The sequence below is a fragment of the Erythrolamprus reginae genome, unplaced genomic scaffold (genome assembly GCF_031021105.1).
Source record: "Erythrolamprus reginae isolate rEryReg1 unplaced genomic scaffold, rEryReg1.hap1 H_39, whole genome shotgun sequence".
Taxonomy (NCBI): Eukaryota; Metazoa; Chordata; class Lepidosauria; order Squamata; family Dipsadidae; genus Erythrolamprus; species Erythrolamprus reginae.
This window is the reverse complement of record NW_027248494.1, coordinates 340960-358344: the sequence shown is the minus strand read 5'-3', so window position 1 is coordinate 358344 and position 17385 is coordinate 340960. Positions and strand designations below refer to the sequence as shown.

General features: G+C 43.3%; 1 protein-coding gene across 5 annotated transcripts in view; it reads right to left on the bottom strand.

Moving 5' to 3' along the window:
* Positions 1–345: 345 nt before the first annotated feature.
* Positions 346–17385, bottom strand: part of LOC139155650 (phosphoinositide 3-kinase regulatory subunit 4-like) — a 181471-nt gene continuing 164431 nt past the window's right edge. For 4 of the 5 annotated variants that reach the window (XM_070730859.1, XM_070730863.1, XM_070730860.1 and 1 more), the window contains exons 19-20: positions 922–1010; positions 346–455 (exon numbers count right to left, since the gene is read on the bottom strand). In XM_070730859.1, the coding sequence (XP_070586960.1) occupies positions 419–455; positions 922–1010 (126 nt within the window). In that variant the 3' untranslated portion in view covers positions 346–418. Of the gene's footprint in view, positions 456–917; positions 1011–17385 lie in introns of those variants that run through there. The other variant, XM_070730862.1, reaches the window with a different exon arrangement.

The following is a 17385-nucleotide window of genomic DNA, read 5'->3' as shown; positions in this document are numbered from 1 at the left end:
TGACGTCGCCCCACGGCTACTGGGAGAAAGAGAGAGGGAGAGGGGGGGAGAGAAAGAGAAAGCAAGAGAGGGGGAGAGAGAGAGGGACCACCCTGCCACCGCCCCACGGCATGGCTCCTGCCCGCTGCCGCTGCCGCCGCCATCACCCTCCCGCTGCGCACCACCCTCCCACTGCCGCTGCCCTCCCACCAAGCCCCAAAGCTCACCTGCTGACAGGGAAGCTCCAGCCGGGCGGGGCGCCGCAGCTGCTGGAAAACTTGGAAGGCGCAAAGAAGCAAGCTCAGCTTCCGGTCTCACAACTTTTTTCTCTTCGCAAAAAGTTGCGAGAACAGAAGCTGAGCTTATTTCTTCGCGGCACACCTGACCATGTCTTGCGGCACACCAGTGTGCCGCGGCACACCGGTTGGGAAACACTGCCTTAGAGAAACACACAGTCCATGAAGATTGATAGGAGTCTGCGGAGAGGGGCGGCATACAAATCCAATAAATAATAATAATAATAATAATGATAATAATAATAATAATTGTTCATTTAATTCAAATTTTAATCTATGCTTGCAATAGTTTTCAGCAATGCTAGGCTGAGCAAGATGCATAATTATTCTTTAATTTGCCAAGCTACCATAATTGTCAATAGATAGTCCATGGAATCTCTCTTTAATCTAGAATTCCCCAAAATAGCTAAACTGAATCCATTTAATGTTGAAAAGCATCTGCTAAATGCTTCTTAGCAGGTATTGTGTTACATATTAACAATTACCACATTAAAATAAAAATTTCCCAGCACTTCTGACAAAGATTCAGAGATGCAGAATGCATAAAAATATTACTTCATATTGGATGACATTTTTATTTTAAGATGGATTTTTAAAGTTTCCACTGCAATGTATTCATTTATCTTATCTTTAATGAATAATTTACCTTATCTTCATGTCTGAACCAGCAGTCAATAATATAGGATTTCCATCTGCTGGACTACAGTATATTCCATGAACACTATGAGATGAAGGCTAATAGATAAAAACATGTATTAAACATATTAGCCTTGGGGTTAAAATATTTAAAGAAAGCTTTTCAAAATAGTTTAAATAGCATTGCATGATTAACTCATTACACTTGAATAAATCCCTTTGCAGCAGCATCTAATGAAATGTGTTAATTATAATCATATTTTAGATTTGATTATTTAACATTTTAAAAAATGCGTTACCAGCATTGAAAAAGAGTTTCAAATCATCTTGTGTAAAATAGGCATTGGACTCTTACCTGAACGTCTCTTCTCATACGCTGAGCGGGTACAGCAGTCACATGGGCTTGCTCACTGCCCTATCCAATCAGGACCAAGCTTTGTCTTTAAAAAAGATTGCTGGATCCGCCCTTTCTAGAATTTTTGAATCTGTAAACTTGGCTTGATGGTGGTGGCTCAAAGGATGCTCTTCTCTCGGTCGGCAAGGTTAAGTAAGAGATAGGAAAAAGGTTAAACATGGGGAGGGAAGTGACTGCTGTACCCGCTCAGCATCTGAGAAGAGGCGTTCAGTCCAACGCCTATTCTCCATACTAAGGAGCGGGCCCAACAGTCACATGGGACATACCCAATAGATGTGTACCTAGGGAGAGAGTAGTTCAAGTAGTAGTAGGGTAGTGCCGAGGATTTTAACTCGTTTTCGCTGATGAAGTCGCTCGGATCCAGGCGGACCTCGACTCCAATTGCATAGCAGTATCGGCTGACAATGAGTCAGTCGAGGTGACTGGGGCTAAACGTCTTTGTCCATCTGTCTGGGAGGAGTTTGACTTGGTGACACCTGATGAAGTGGACAAGGCCATTGGAGCTGTGAGTTCCATCACCTGTCTACTGGATCTGTGTCCCTATTGGTTGGTTTCGGCCAGCCGAGAGGTGACACGGAGCTGGGTCCAGGAGATTGTCAATGCCTCTTGGGGAGGGGGTCCTTTCCGGCCCCTTATAAGGAGGCACTTGTGTGCCCCCTCCTCAAGAAGCCTTCCCTAGACCGAGCCGTGCTTAATAACTACTGTCCAGTCTCCAACCTTCCCTTTATGGGGAAGATTGTGGAGAAGGTGGTGGCACTCCAACTCCAGCAGTCCTTGGAAGAAGCCGATTATCTAGGTCCTCAACAGTATGGATTCAGGCCTGGCTACAGCACAGAAACTGCTTTGGTCACGTTGATGGATGATCTCTGGCGGGCCCGGGACAGGGGCTTGTCCTCTGTCCTGGTGCTTCTTGACCTCTCAGCGGCTTTCAATACCATCGACCATGGTATCCTTCTGCGCCGGCTGGAGGGGTTGGGAGTGGGAGGCACTGTTCTCCAGTGGTTCTTCTCCTACCTGTCTGGTAGGTCGCAGTCGGTGTTAGTGGGTGGGGGGTCAGAGGTCAACCTCTAGGTCTCTCCCTTGTGGAGTGCCTCAGGGGTCGGTCCTCTCCCCCCTGCTATTCAATATCTACATGAAACCACTGGGTGAGATCATCCAGCGGCATGGGGTCAGGTATCATCAATATGCCGATGATACCCAGTTATACATCTCCACCCCATGTCCAGTCAAACAAAGCAGTGGAAGTGATGTGCTGATGCCTGGAGGCTGTTAGGGCCTGGATGGGTGTCAACAAACTAAAACTCAACCCAGACAAGACGGAGTGGCTGTGGGTCTTGCCTCCCAAGGACAATTCCATCTGTCTGTCCATCACCCTGGGGGGGAACTACTGACCCCCTCAGACAGGGTTCGCAACTTGCGTGTCCTCCTCAATCCACAGTTGACATTGGAACATCATTTTTCGGCTGTGGCAAGGAGGGCGTTTGCCCATATTCGCCTGGTGCACCAGTTGCGGCCCTATTTGGACAGGGAGTCATTGCTCACAGTCGCTCATGCCCTCATCACCTCAAGGTTCGATTACTGCAACGCTCTCTACATGGAGCTACCTTTGAAAAGTGTTCGGAAACTTCATATCGTGCACAACTCGGCCACGAGAGCCATTGTGGGGTTTCCCAGATTCGCCCACGTTTCTACAACACTCCATGGCCTGCATTGGCTGCCGATCAGTTTCTGGTCACAATTCAAAGTGTTGGTTATGACCTTTAAAGCCCTACATGGCACTGGACCAGAGTACCTCCGGAACCACCTGCTACTGCACAAATCCCAGCGACTGATGAGGTCCCACGGTGTTGGCCTTCTCCGGGTCCCGTTGGCTAAACAATGTCGTTTGACGGGCCCCAGGGGAAGAGCCTACTCTGTGGCGGCCCTGGCCCTCTGGAATCAACTGCCCCCGGAGATTAGAACTGCCCCCACCCTCCTTGTCTTTTGTAAACTACTCAAGACCCATCTATACTGCCAGGCATGGGGGAGTTGAGACACCTTTCCCCCAGGCTCTTTATATTTTATGTTTGGTATGTATGTGCTGTTTGGTTTTTAAATATGATAGGGTTTTATATGCTTCTTTTTAATATTAGATTTCTTTCGCTAATATATTGTTTTTTATTATTGTTGTGAGCCGCCCCATGTCTTCGGAGAGGGGCAGCATACAAATCTAATAAAACAAACATGCAAATCCCAATAAAAAAAACAAGTGTCATGAGAGATAACTGCCTGAAGGACTCTCTGGCCAAAGACTGTGTCTGCTGAGGCATAGGAGTCGACCTTGAGTGGGGGATGAAGGAATTAGGAATGGACCAAGTGGCAGCTTTGCAGACCTCTTCCAGGGGAGCTTGGATGGCCCAAGCTGCTGATGCGGCTGGACTCCTAGTAGAATAAGCCTTAATGCCTCTTGGAATGGGCAGGGAGACAGATTCGTAAGCCTTGGCGATAGCCCCTTATATCCAACGGCCTAAGATGGTGGAAGAGACCTTGGATCATAGTTCCCTCTAAGCTGAGCAGTGAGCAATCGCTCACTTAAAAATCATCATCAACTCAGAGTTTTCCAAACCTGCCCAGAAGCCGAGAGGAAAAGAGTGAGAGGGAAAGAGAGAGAGGGGAAGAGAGAGAAACAGATAGAAAAAAGAGAGGAAGGAAAAGAGAAAGAAAAAGAATGGGAGTAAGGAAGAGAGAAAGAAAATCAAAATCTAGTTTGAAACTAGCTCAACTATTTAAGTGGCATTTTGATATTGATAGAGTTGCCCTATTATGAGCTCACTGTTATAGACACACAGTACAGTATTTTATTTTGAAATTCTCTGAGGCAAAACAGGGTGGGTTTTTTATTTGTTTGTTTGTTTGTTTGTTCATTCATTTATTTATTTATTTTTGTGCCACCCAGTCCCGAAGGGACTGCCGCTCATACACTATACTTTTCCGCCCACCCCCCCAAAAAATTAGAGGGAACACTGCCTTGGATCCCAAGGACCTGGGGAGATAAGCCACAAATAAGGGCTTCAGATTTGCGAAAGGCCTTGGTTTGTTGAATGTATATGCATAGCGCTCTGGTGAGGTCTAACATGTGCCATCTGATGGAGAGATGGTGGTCCAGATTTATACAGAAGGAGGGTAAGATGATGTCTTGTGTTCTGTGAAACATGGAACTAACCTTTGGGAGGAAGGTGGGATACAAGCAGAGGACCACCTTGTCCAGATAGAACTGGCATAAATCTTGCCGGATGGAGAGGGCTATCAGTTCTGATATCCATCTGGCCAAGGTGATGGCCATCAGGAAGGATACTTTGTATGACAGGTGATGGAGGGAAGCTGCTCTAAGCGGTTCATATGGAGCATGTGTGAGTGAAGCCAGGACTTGAGTTAAGTCCCAGGTAAGATATCTGTGGATTTTGGGAGATCTGAGGTTTGAAATACCTTTCAATAACTCTTGAATTTCCGGGAAATTTCAGCTGGTTCTCTGTGAGGACCGTCAAGGACCAAGGATAAGCCTGCAAGATATCTGCGAATGGTATTGACTGAAAGTCCTTGATGGAACCCCTTCATCAGGAAGGAAACAATCCTGTGGATGGGAATGCAGATGGGAGAAAGGTTCTCCCGAAGACACCACTCATGGAACTTAGACCAGGTATGGTCATATATTCAGTTAGTAGAGATTCTTCTGGATGTTAATATGACCTCGATGGCATCTGGATCGTAGCCTCATAAGTCTAGATTGCGCCGGATAATCACCAACTAGTCAGGTGGAACCACCCTGGGTCTGGGTGATGAGAGGCACCCTGCTACAGCATATCCCCCCAAAACGGAGTCACCAAGGGGCCTTGATGGAGAGATGTTGAAGATCGCAAACCAGAGTGGAGCCACTACAATCACCTGGAATTCTTTGAGTATGACTTTGTGGATCAAGTCAGGAATTATCGGGATTGGGGGGAAGACATAGAGTAGATCCCGAGGCCAGGGAGTTCTGAGGGCGTTGACGGCCTCTGCTCCTGGAGTAGAATTGAGGGAGTTGAGTGTGGTCACGAATAGGTCTAGCAACAGGAGACCGAACTTGAAGCAGATTTATTGAAATAGATCTGGGTTTAGAATCCACTCTCCCAGATCCAGGGCTTTGTGGGAGAGCCAATCCACCTGAAGGTTGAGAACTCCCAAGATGTGGTCAGCCGTGAGCGATTGGAGATGTCTTTTCACCCAAAGGCCCAGTTTTAACACTTCCTGCATTAGGGCTTTGGAATGAGTACCCCATGGTGGCAGATATGGCTCTTTGTGGCCATGTTGTCTGTCAAGATCAGGACATGTTGGTTCCTGATGTGTTGTCTGAATTGCTTGAGAGCCAGGAAGACCTCTCTTATCTCTAGCCAATTGATCGGCCAGGAGGCCTCCTCCGCTGACCATGTGCCCTGTGCTACCAAACCTGTTGCATGGGCTCCCCAGCCCGACAGTCTGGCGTCCGTGGTGATCGTGAATTGGTCTGGAATCCTGAGGAGGGACCCCTTATCCAGAGCAGAGGAGAGCCACCATGACAGGGATCTCAAGCTGGTTGGTGGAATGGTGATGTTGTGTGAAGAGTTGCTAGTCCCTGCCCTCTGAAAGGGTAACAGAAGCCATTAGAGGTCTCTGGCATGGAAGCGTGCCCAAGGAATGACCCCAATGCAAGATACCATCTTCCCCAGGAGGGAATGGCAATAGGAACTCTCTTTTGAAATTTGACTTGGGAAATGCGATCTCTAATACTAGTCTTCCTTTCAAGAGAAAGGAAAACTTTATTTGGACGGAGTCTATCACTATTTCCAAATGTTGGAGAGTAGTGGATTGAACAAGATGGCTTTTAGCTATATTAATTGAAAAGCCATGCTCTTGTAAGATTGACATGGAGGTCCGGAGATCTGAAAAGGTACCCTGTCTGAATTGACTGTGAATTAATATGTCATCCAAATAGCATTGCATATGAATAGCTCATATATGAGCTAGGGAGCCTAGGAGTTTGGTAAAAACATGGAGGGTAGAAGACAGACCAAAAGGCATGTCCCTGTATCGATAGTGTCTGCCTTGAAAGGCAAAACAGAGGAATTGCCTATTACCCTTGAGAATAGGAATATGGAGATACACTTCCATGAGGTCAAGGGAAGCCATGAAGTCCTCTGGATGGATGAATGCCAGAATGGAAGCAAGGGAGTGCATCTTAAACTTTCTGAACCTGATGTAATTATTTAAGCATATCAGGTCCAGAATAGCCCTCCATCCTCCTGATGTCTTAGGGACCACAAAGAGGATGGAGTAGAAGCCCAGGCCTCTTTGACAAGAGGGAACTAGCTGAATTGCTCTAATAGATAAGAGATGAAGAATAGCTTCCTCCATGCTGGAGACTGGATTAAGTATATATTATTTATCATATTTTTGAAGTTTGATCTAAATTCCATACCTTTTATTAGTTTTTTTAAAAAATCCCAACTTAAATTATCAAAAGCTTTTTCAGCATCTGAAAATAACATTACAAATTCTTTATCACTATAACTTTCATAATACTGTAACATGTTCAAAGTTATTCTGGTAGTATATCTTATTTGTCTATCAGGCAGAAAACCATTCTGATCTAGATGAATTGTCTTACTATTTTTTTTTCAATCTTTCTGCTGTAATTGACATATACAATTTGTAATCGGCATTTAACAAAGATATCAATCTATAGTTTTTAATCTGATCTGGATCTGCACCTTCTTTATGTAATAATGTTATATTGGCTTCTTGCCAAGATAAGGGACATATGGCATTTTTAAGCATATTGTTCTAAATTCCTAGTAATAAATCTTCTGTTTTATGAAATGTTGCCTTATAAAATTCAATTGGGAATCCATCTGGTCCAGGGGTTTTATTATTATTGTGTTTCACAATTACATGTTCTAACTCCTCCTTAGTTATTTCTTCATTTAGCATTTCTTTATCTTCTTTACTTACTGGCTTAATTTTTGAGTCTTCTAAATATTTTAGTATATCTTCTTCTCTAATGCTATCATTATCATATAATTCTTTATAATAATCTAATGCTATCTCTTTTTTTCTAATTGGTGGTGTAATATTTTATTCTTGTCTGTTAACTGTTGAATCAATCTTTTTTTCCTTTTCTTTCCTCAGTTTATTAGATAACCATCTACCTGGTTTATTCGCATTTTCAAATTGATCTTGTTTTGCAGCTCTTAATTTCCTTACTACCTCTTCCTGATCGAATAACTATAGTTTTATGTTTAGTTAGCTCAATTTGTTGTCTTGTGGTTTGGTTTCCAGGATCGTCCTGAGATTCTTTTTCTAAATTTTTCAATTTATGCATTAATTCATTTTTACATTGTCTTTTTTCTTTATATTTTCTAAATGTATAAGCTATTATTAACCCTCTCTGATATGCCTCAGCTGTGTCCCATAGGTTCAGCTGTGTCCCATAGGTCCCATAGGTTTCTTGATTATTATTTTCTTTAAGGAATAGCTCCATTTCTTTTTTTAATCCAATCTATATATTCTTGATCTTTCAATAATTACATATTCAAAATCAATGTTTTATTTTTTCTACCTTCATCTTTCCAAAAACGTTTTATAGGGTTATGATCCACCCATTCATTAATATCTATTTTAATCTGATTTATTAAAACTTCTACTTTAGCATTAGCCCAGGCCATGTCTATTCTAGACCAACTCTGGTGGGATTGGAGTAAAATGTATATTCTCTCTTATCTTTATTTCTCATTCTCCAACAATCTCTCAAACTTAATTCTTCACATATTTGGTGGAATGTTTTCAGAAGCACTTTCCTTTTTGTATATAAATTTTTATTAACACTTTTATAATCTTTAACTGCATCAATTATACCATTAAAATCCCCAATTACACAAATATCCTCAACTTCCAATTCTACCAATTTCTGATGTAATTTACAAAAAAAGACTTTCTGATTTTTGTTTGGCGCATATATAACTACTAACGTAACTCGTATATTAAAAATTGGACTGAGATTATTAAAATTCCTCCTTTTTTATCAGCCTAATCTTTTGGGGCATCTAGTTCTTTTTTCACATATACTGCAATCCCACTTTTTTTGTTGTGTGATAAAGCTGTGAATATTCTTCCTAACTTCTTATTTTCAAGTTGTTTTTCATTTTGTTGTGGAATGTGAACTTCTTGTAAACAAATAATATTCAAATTTTGTTTTTGCAGTTTTCGTTTGATATATGAATTCAAACCATTTACATTAATTGAAAGTAGATTTACCGTATTTTCCATCCCAACTTAGTTGTGTATTTGTCTTCTATTTATTCTGTTTTCTTTCTGTGCCCGAGTAAGAATTCCTTCATGTTAGTGTTCTTTATCTTCTAAAGTTCCTTCTTTTCTGCTTTCTATATCTATTAGGGGTTGTTTTTCTCAGCTTTTACTTTTTAGTTCAGATCTTTGTTCTGCCATAAATTCCTCAAAAAATTCCTGCGCCAATGGTTCACTATCTATTTTGATCTTTTTTCCTCTCCAAGTAATAAGCATTCCTTCTCGGATTAACCATCTGAAGAGAATTCTTCTTTTATTTAATTGTTCTGCCAATGGGCGATATCCTCTTCGGTTGTCCCTTAATCTTTACAGTCCTTGCTTAAGGATTCGAATTTCTTTCTCTTTGTATAGTACTGTTTCATCTTTTGTAACTTTTAATATTTCATTTCTAATCTCTTTCTTGGTACACCTTATATGTGCTCTGGGCAATTTATGTCTTCATGTATAGCTAGTGTGCACCCTGTAAATTTCATCTAATCCATTTGCAGTTTCTTCATTATTCTTTTGTAATATACAGTGATACCTTTTCTTATGAACTTAATTGGTTCCAGGACAAGGTTCGTAAGGTGAAAAGTTCGTAAGATGAAATGTTTCCCATAGGAATCAATGGAAAAGTGATTAACACATGCAAGCCCAAAATTCACCCTTTTTGCCAGCCGAAGCGCCCGTTTTGTGCTGCTGGGATTCCCCTGACGGTCCCCTCCATGGGAAACCCCACCTGTGGACTTCGGCGTTTTTGCAATGCTGCAGGGGAATCCCAGCAGGGGAATCCCAGTATTGGAAAAATGGGCGCTTCGCTGGCAAGTCCGGAGGAGGGGTTTCCCAGCAAAGGAAGCCTCAGCGAAATCGCAGTATTTGCAGTCTCACTGTGGCCTGGAATATGGCTACGACCGAGGCTCTTGACCGGATTGCACCGTTGCGACCTCTCTATGGCACTAGATCCTGGAGAGCTGCTTGGTTTACTGAGGAACTCAGGTATTGAAACGCCCGAAGAGATGTCTAGAACAGCGCTGGATGAAAAATAAATCTAAGTCTGATCGAACACTTGTAAGTGCTCATGTTAAGACTTACAAAGTGGCTGTCAAGGCAGCAAGATGCGCGTATAATGCCGCCTTGATTGCATCAGCAGAATCCCGCCCGGCCGCTCTGTTTCAGGTGACTCGTTCCCTTCTAAATCAGGAGGGGGGGTTGGGGAGCCCTTCCAGGGTAGTGCCAAGGAGTTTTACTCATTTTTTGCTGATAAAATCACTCAGATTGAGACAGATCTTGATTCCAATTGGAATGCAGTGTCGGCTGACAACAAGTCAGTCGAGGTGACAGGGGCCCATCTTAGCCCATTTGTCTGGGAGGAGTTTGACCTGGTGACACTTGATGAAGTAGACAAGGCCTTTGGAGCTGTGAGTTCTGCCACTGTTGATGATCTCTGGATGATCTCTGGCGGGCCCGGGATAGGTGTATTTTATTTTACTTTCAGATCACAGAAGCCAGAAAAACTGCTCCTGGCTGGGATCTGAGACCTAGTGAGAGAAGGAGGAGAGACAGGTAGTGCTTTTTAAGACAATTTCTATTTCTTGAATTCAAAGAGCTTGGGCAGATATTACTGACTGGGAAGAAGGAGAAAGGCAAGAAAGGGACAATTTTATTGGCAGCTTGAGTTCAAGCATAGACCACTCACATATTAAGCTTAGAATCATATAACTATAAACTAACCCCAGAAGATGTTTAGTAGTGATAGGGGTTGTTGATTTTCTTGCTAAGTACTTGTATTTCAATAAATTGTTAAGATGTCTGGCTTGGTGCAGTGTAACACTTATTTGGTTGTTGTGTTCCGTAGTACATTGTGGAACTCAGGGTGATGCCCTCTTTGCATAAGGTTTGTAGCTTGCAGTCAGAAGTGGAAAGATTGTCCCACCCACATTCTGTAATGCAGCCATGTGTGCAGCCACTTCCACAGTGCCCCCCGAGGAGGAGGGTTGTGTGGACAACTGTCGGTTCAGGAAGATTACGTGCAGTGGAACAAAAACATAGCAATTTTGATCTCTCTGCATAGAATTCCTATAATGTTCTTGCGGATTTAAATGGTAAGGCTGTTGTAGATATTAGCGAGGCCCCGCAGGTGGAGAATGAGAGGATGTTCCATGGGGAAGTTGTTGTAAGTAAGGTGCATAGTGTCAGCAAAACATCAACTGCAGTTAGTAGAAATAAAAAGGACAAATTTTCTTGACTCGACTGTTAGAGGTGTTGATTTAGGACAGAGTAAGGATGTGGTGAAGCTGATGAGGTGTCTCCCAAGGGCCACTCCCAGCAGGGACAGGAGGCGGATTACAAATACTGTCAAGGCTATGAGTAAGGGTAATAAAGTTGATGTCGTGGTACATCTTGACACAACTGATTTGTCCCAGAGAAAAGTTAATGTAGTAAAAAGAGATTTCCAATGTCTAAGCGTGGAGCTGGGCAGAATAACTGATTCAATGACTTTCTCAGAAGTGTGACCGGTTTGTGGCCAGGAGGATAAAAAAACTTGTATCAGAGAGTTTAATGTGTGGTTAAGGCAGTGGTGTAAAGCTGAAGGATTTGGCTATGTAAGTCATGATGTCAGTAGGTGGTCTAATAGGGAGTTGTTTAAGAGGGATGGTTTGCATACATCATACAGAGGTACCCTGGTGCTCGGTGAGGAGTTCAGGACTTTTTTGGACAGGCATTTAAACTAGGTAAAGGGGACAGAGATGTAACTGATGTGGATGATTTCTGTCCTCAACCAATGAGGATAAATCAGTTTCTGGAAACTTTTGAAAAGGGAGCTGTAAATAAAATAGATGTAGTTGTTGATGATAAGGGGCAAACTAATATTGAAAATAATGTTCTTCGGGTAATGTGCACGAATGCTCGAAGCTTGAGCAACAAGCTCTGTGAGTTAATGGCCATAATATCTAGAGATAATTTGAATCTGATTGCCATAACTGAGACATGGTTTAAGGATTCTAATGAATGAGAAATATCCATACCAGGATATACATTGTATAGGAAGGACAGAATAGAGAGAAGGGGAGGTGGAGTAGCCATTTATGTTAAGGGAATTCTAAAAAGAACACTAATTCAAAATACATGTAAAGATCTGGAAGGTTCTGTCATTAGAATTGGGGTGATATATAGGCCTCCAGGGCACTCTTAGGAATATGACAATAAGATGGTGGATGAAATTACCGAAATGGCAGTAAAGGGAGATATTGTGGTTATGGATAATTTAAACATGCCTGATGTTGACTGGAATATCCCCAGTGCCCTTACATGCAAAAGTAAGAATATAGTAGAGGCCTTTACAGGAGCAGCTCTGGCACAGTTGGTTAAGACACCGACTAGAAGAGAGAATATTCTAGATTTAGTTTTTATAAATAGGAATTGGGTTTAAGGTTAAGGTAGGAGAAAATTTAGGTTGCAGTGACCATCTATGTTTGTGGTTTGATGTACAGTAATAACTGATTGTGAGCAATCCTATACTGCAACCAAAGTATTGGATTTCAGAAAAACAAATTTTAATGCAATGGGGAAATATTTAAATAATGAATTAAAGGGGAGGGATAAAATGGCAGGAGCGAGCACCTAGTGACTGTATTAAAAAAGGCCATCTTAAAAGCCATTGGACTGTATGTAAGACAAATAACTAAAGGAAAAAGGAAAAAGAAACCGCTATGGTTTAGCAATGATGTAAGGGCTATAGTCAATGAAAAAAAAGGCTGCCTATAGAAGGTCTAAAGAGTCCGGAAGTATAGCTGAGAGGTGTATAAAATGAGACAGAAGGAGGCAAAACAGATAATATAAGCTGCTAAAGCCTCAAAAGATTAGATTAGATTTGTTGGATTTATATGCCGCCCCTCTCCGCAAACTCGGGGCAGCTCACAACCATAATAAAAAACAGTACATAATAACAATCCAATGCCCTCCAATCTAATTACAATTTAAAATTAGTAATTTCATAAAACAATCCCAATATATATATATAAAAAACAGGCACACAGTCAATCTATCAAACGGCAAAACAACATGGGCAAGGGGGAGATGTTTTAGTTCCCCCATGCCTGACGGCAAAGGTGGGTCTTAAGGAGTTTACGAAAGGCAGGGAGGGTGGTGGCAATCCTAATCTCAGGGGGGAGCTGATTCCAGAGGGTCGGGGCCCCCACAGAGAAGGCTCTTCCCCTGGGTCCTGCCATACGACATTGTTTAGTCGACGGGACCCAAAGAAGGCCGACTCTGTGGGACCTAACCGGTCGCTGGGATTCGTGCGGCAGGAGGCGGTCCCGAAGATATTCTGGTCCGGTGCCATGAAGGGCTTTATAGGTCATAACCAACACTTTGAATTGTGACCGGAAACTGATCGGCAACCAATGCAGACGGCGGAGTGTTGGAGTAATATGGGCATACTTAGAGAAGCCCATAATTGCTCTCGCAGCTGCATTCTGCATGATCTGAAGTTTCCGAACACTTTTAAAAGGTAGCCCCATGTAGAGAGCGTTACAGTAGTCGAGCCTCGAGGTGATGAGGGCATGAGTGACTGTGAGTAATGACTCCCGGTCCAAATTACTACCGGTCCAAAAGAGGACGAAATTGCCAAATCTGTAAAGGAGGGGGATAAAATCTTCTTCAGATATATTAGTGATAGGAAGAAGAAAAACTGCAGCATCATGAAGCTTAGTATTGGGAATAATACATACATTGATGGGAATAAGGAGGTCGCTGACCATTTCAATAGCTACTTCTGTTCAGTTTTCTCAAAAGACACCTTACAATATAATACTATAGATGGATATAGCATTGCTTCCAGCTGTACGGCTTCAGATCCAGTGATCTTAGAAGCTGATGTCTTAGAAGAACTTGAACAATTAAAGATAAATAAGGCAATGGGTCCAGATGTCATCTACCCCAGAGTTCTTAAAGAACTCAGATTTGTCATTGCTGCCCCCCTGACTGATTTGTTTAACCAATCCCTGTTAACAGGAGATGTTCCTGAGGATTGAAGAATGGCCACTGTTGTGGCTATCCACAAGAAGGGCAGTAGAGAAGAACCTAGTAACTGCAGGTCAGTTAGCTTGACATCAGTTGTAGTTAAAATGATGGAGACTCTATACTCAGAAAGAGGATAAATCAGCACCTAAAAAACAATAACTTATTGGACCCAAATCAGCATGGCTTTACTGAAGGCAAATCATATCAGACTAATCTGATTGATTTCTTTGACTACGTCACAAAGGTGTTGGATGAAGGTGGTACCGTGGATATTGCCTATCTGGACTTCAGCAAAGCCTTTGATACGGTTCCACATAAAGAGCTGATAGATAAATTAGTGAGGATTGGACTTAGTCCCTGGATAGTTCACTGGATTTGCAGCTGGCTGAAGCGTAGACATCAGAGAGTTGTTGTAAATTGCGAGTATTCTGAGCAGAGACAGGCTACAAGCGGTGTGACACAAGGGTCTGTTTTGGGTCCTATTCTTTTTAATATGTTTGTGAGTGACATCGGGGAAAGTTTGGTAGGGAAGGTTTGCCTATTTGCCAATGACTATAAAGTGTGCAATAGGGTTGATATTCCTGGAGGCGTCTGTAATATGGTAAATGATTTAGCTTTACTAGATAAATGGTCAAGCAATGGAAACTGCAGTTTAATGTTTCCCAATGTAAAATAATGCACTTGGGGAAAAGGAATCCTCAACCTGAGTATTGTATTGGCAGTTCTGTGTTAGCAAAAACTTCAGAGGAGAATGATTTAGGGGTCGTGATTTCTGACAGTCTCCAAATGGGTGAACAGTGCAGTCAGGCGGTAGGGAAAGCGAGTAGAATGCTTGGCTGCATAGCTAGAGGTATAACGTAGGAAGAGGGAGGTTGTGATCCCCTTATATAGAGCACTGGTGAAACCACATTTGGAACACTGTGTTCAGTTCTGGAGACCTCACCTACAAAAAGAGATTGACAAAATTGAACGGGTCCAAAGACGGGCTATAAGAATTGGTCTTAAGCATAAAACGTATCAGAAAAGATTTAATGAACTCAATCTGTATAGTCTGGAGGACAGAAAGAAAAGGAGGGACATGATCGAAACATTTAAATATGTTAAAGGGTTAAATAAGGTCCAGGAGGAAAGTGTTTTTAATAGGAAAGTGAACATAAGAACAAGGTTACACAATCAGAAGTTAGTTGGGGGAAAGATCAAAAGCAACATCAGAAAATATTATTTTACTGAAATAGTAGTAGATCCTTGGAACATGGTTGGTAGTAGACCCAGCAGACATGGTTGATAAATCCACAGTAACTGAATTTAAACATGCCTGGGATAAACATATATCCATCCCAAGATAAAATACAGGAAATGGTATAAGGGCACACTAGATGGACCATGAGGTCTTTTTTGCCATCAGTCTTCTATTTTTCTATGTTACTATCCTCTATCCTGGTGCTCCTTGACCTTTCAGTGGCTTCCGATAACATTGACCATGGTATCCTTCTACGCCGGCTGGAGGGGTTGGGAGTGGGAGGCACTGTTTTACAATGGTTCTCCTCCTACCTCTCCGGTCGGTCACAGTTGCTGTTAGTGGGGGTCAGAGGTTGACCCCTAGGTTTCCCCCTTGTGGAGTTCCTCAGAGGTCAGTTCCCTCCCCCCTGCTATTTAATATCTACATAAAACCATTGGGTGAGATCATCCAAGGACATGGGGTGACTTGTCATCAGTACGCTGATGACACCCAGCTGTTCATTTCGATCCTGTGTCCACTTGGCGAAGCTGTGGAAGTGATATGCCGATGCCTGGAGGGTCTGGATGGGTGCCAACAGGCTCAAACTCATCCCTGACAAGACGGAGTGGCTGTGGGTTTTGCCTCCCAAGGACAATCCCATCTGTCCGTCTATTACCCGTGGGGGGAAATCACTGACCCCTCAGAAAGGTCCGCAATTTGGGCGCCCTCCTCAAACCACAGCTGACTTTAGAACACCATCTTTTGGCTGTGGCGAGAGGGGGCTTTGCCCAGGTTCATCTGGTGCACCAGTTGTGCCAGTGGCCAGGACCAAAGAGCTTGACCAGAGACTTGGACATTCCCACTGGACAATTTTAGAACTCAGCCGATTTAGAACTTGGCACCATTTTGTTGCTGACTTGATTAATGAATTATTGACTATTCCCTATATTCATAATAATTAATATTTAGTTTGTATAGTACTTCGTTTTAGATTTTATATATATATTACTTACTTTAATGTTTTAACTATTATTAATTCAATTTATAATTTAATTAAATTATTGGGGGGTTAATTGATGGAGAATTGGGGGGTGGAATAATGTATGGTATGAATGATTGGTATGGATGGGATGGGTGGGATTATGGCATGGATGGGGTTAATAGGAATGGTATGAATGATATACTTGGCCCACCTGGCGTTGGAGAGGCAGGAGGGGAGGGGACACTTATCTCTGGAATGGCAGAGGGTCAGAATATTCTGGTGCTGCTGGGGAAAGGCAGATATGGCAGGAGCCAAAGAGCTAGCCGTTCCAGGGGAATGAGGGAACGCTGCTTAATAATGATCCCTTGTTCTGGTTCTGTGAGCTCAACCCAGGGTACTGGTAACGACTGTAATTCTGGCCCTGGGCTCAGGCTGCTGCTACTAAATGCCAGGTCAGTGGTAAATAAAGCTCTCCTCATCTGGGATTTGATCCTGGATGAGGAGGCTGACCTGGCATGTATGACTGAAACCTGGCTGGGCCCACAGGGAGAAGTTCCTCTTTCTGAAATTTGCCCAGCTGGGTTTCAGGTATGGCATCAGCCTCGACCCCATGGAAGGGGGGGAAGAGTGGCTATTATAGCCAGGGAGAGCCATTGCCTGCATAGACTTGTTGCTCCACAGATTGCAGGTTGTGAGTCCCTCCTGGTGAAGTTGGACTTAGGGGTTCAGGTGGGCTTGTTGCTCACATACCTGCCTTCAGCTGCGTGTCAACAGCCCTGCCTGTGCTGCTCGAGGAGGTAGCCGGGCTGGCGGGGGGTTCCCCAGACTTATTGTCTTCGGGGACTTAAACCTACTGTCATTTGGCGAAACCTGTGGACTAGCGCAGGAGTTCATGGCCACCATGACAGCCATGGACATGACTCAAGTAGTACAGGGTCTGATTCATGAGAGGGGGCACACACCCGACATGGTATTCCTCTCTGAGCAATTGAGCAATGGTCTGAGACTAAGGGGCTTAGAAGTGTTCCTTTTGTCATGGTCAGACCATTTTCTATTTCGGCTTGACTTCCTGGCTCCCATCCTCCCCTGTGGGGAGTTGGAACCGACTAGGTGGTTCCGCCCCACACGCCTAATGGACCCAGAGGGCTTTCAGAGGGCGCTTGGGGTTATTCCAAATGCACGTCCACAGTTTGGCAGAGTCTCTTCCTGAGGCCTGGAACAAGGCTGCAGCGGAGGCTCTTGACCGGATTGTGCCATTGAGACTTCTCCGCGGCACTAAACCCCGTAGAGGTCCATGGTTCAATGAGGAGCTCCAGGAGTTGAAACACCAGAAAAGACATCTAGAGAAGCGATGGAGGAAGAATAAGTCCGAATCCGATCGAACACTTGTAAGAGCTCATATTAAGACTTACAAAGTGGCGCTCAAGGTGGCAAGATGCGCGTATCATGCCGCCTTGATTACATCAACGAAATCTCGCCCGACCGCTCTGTTTAGGGTGACCTG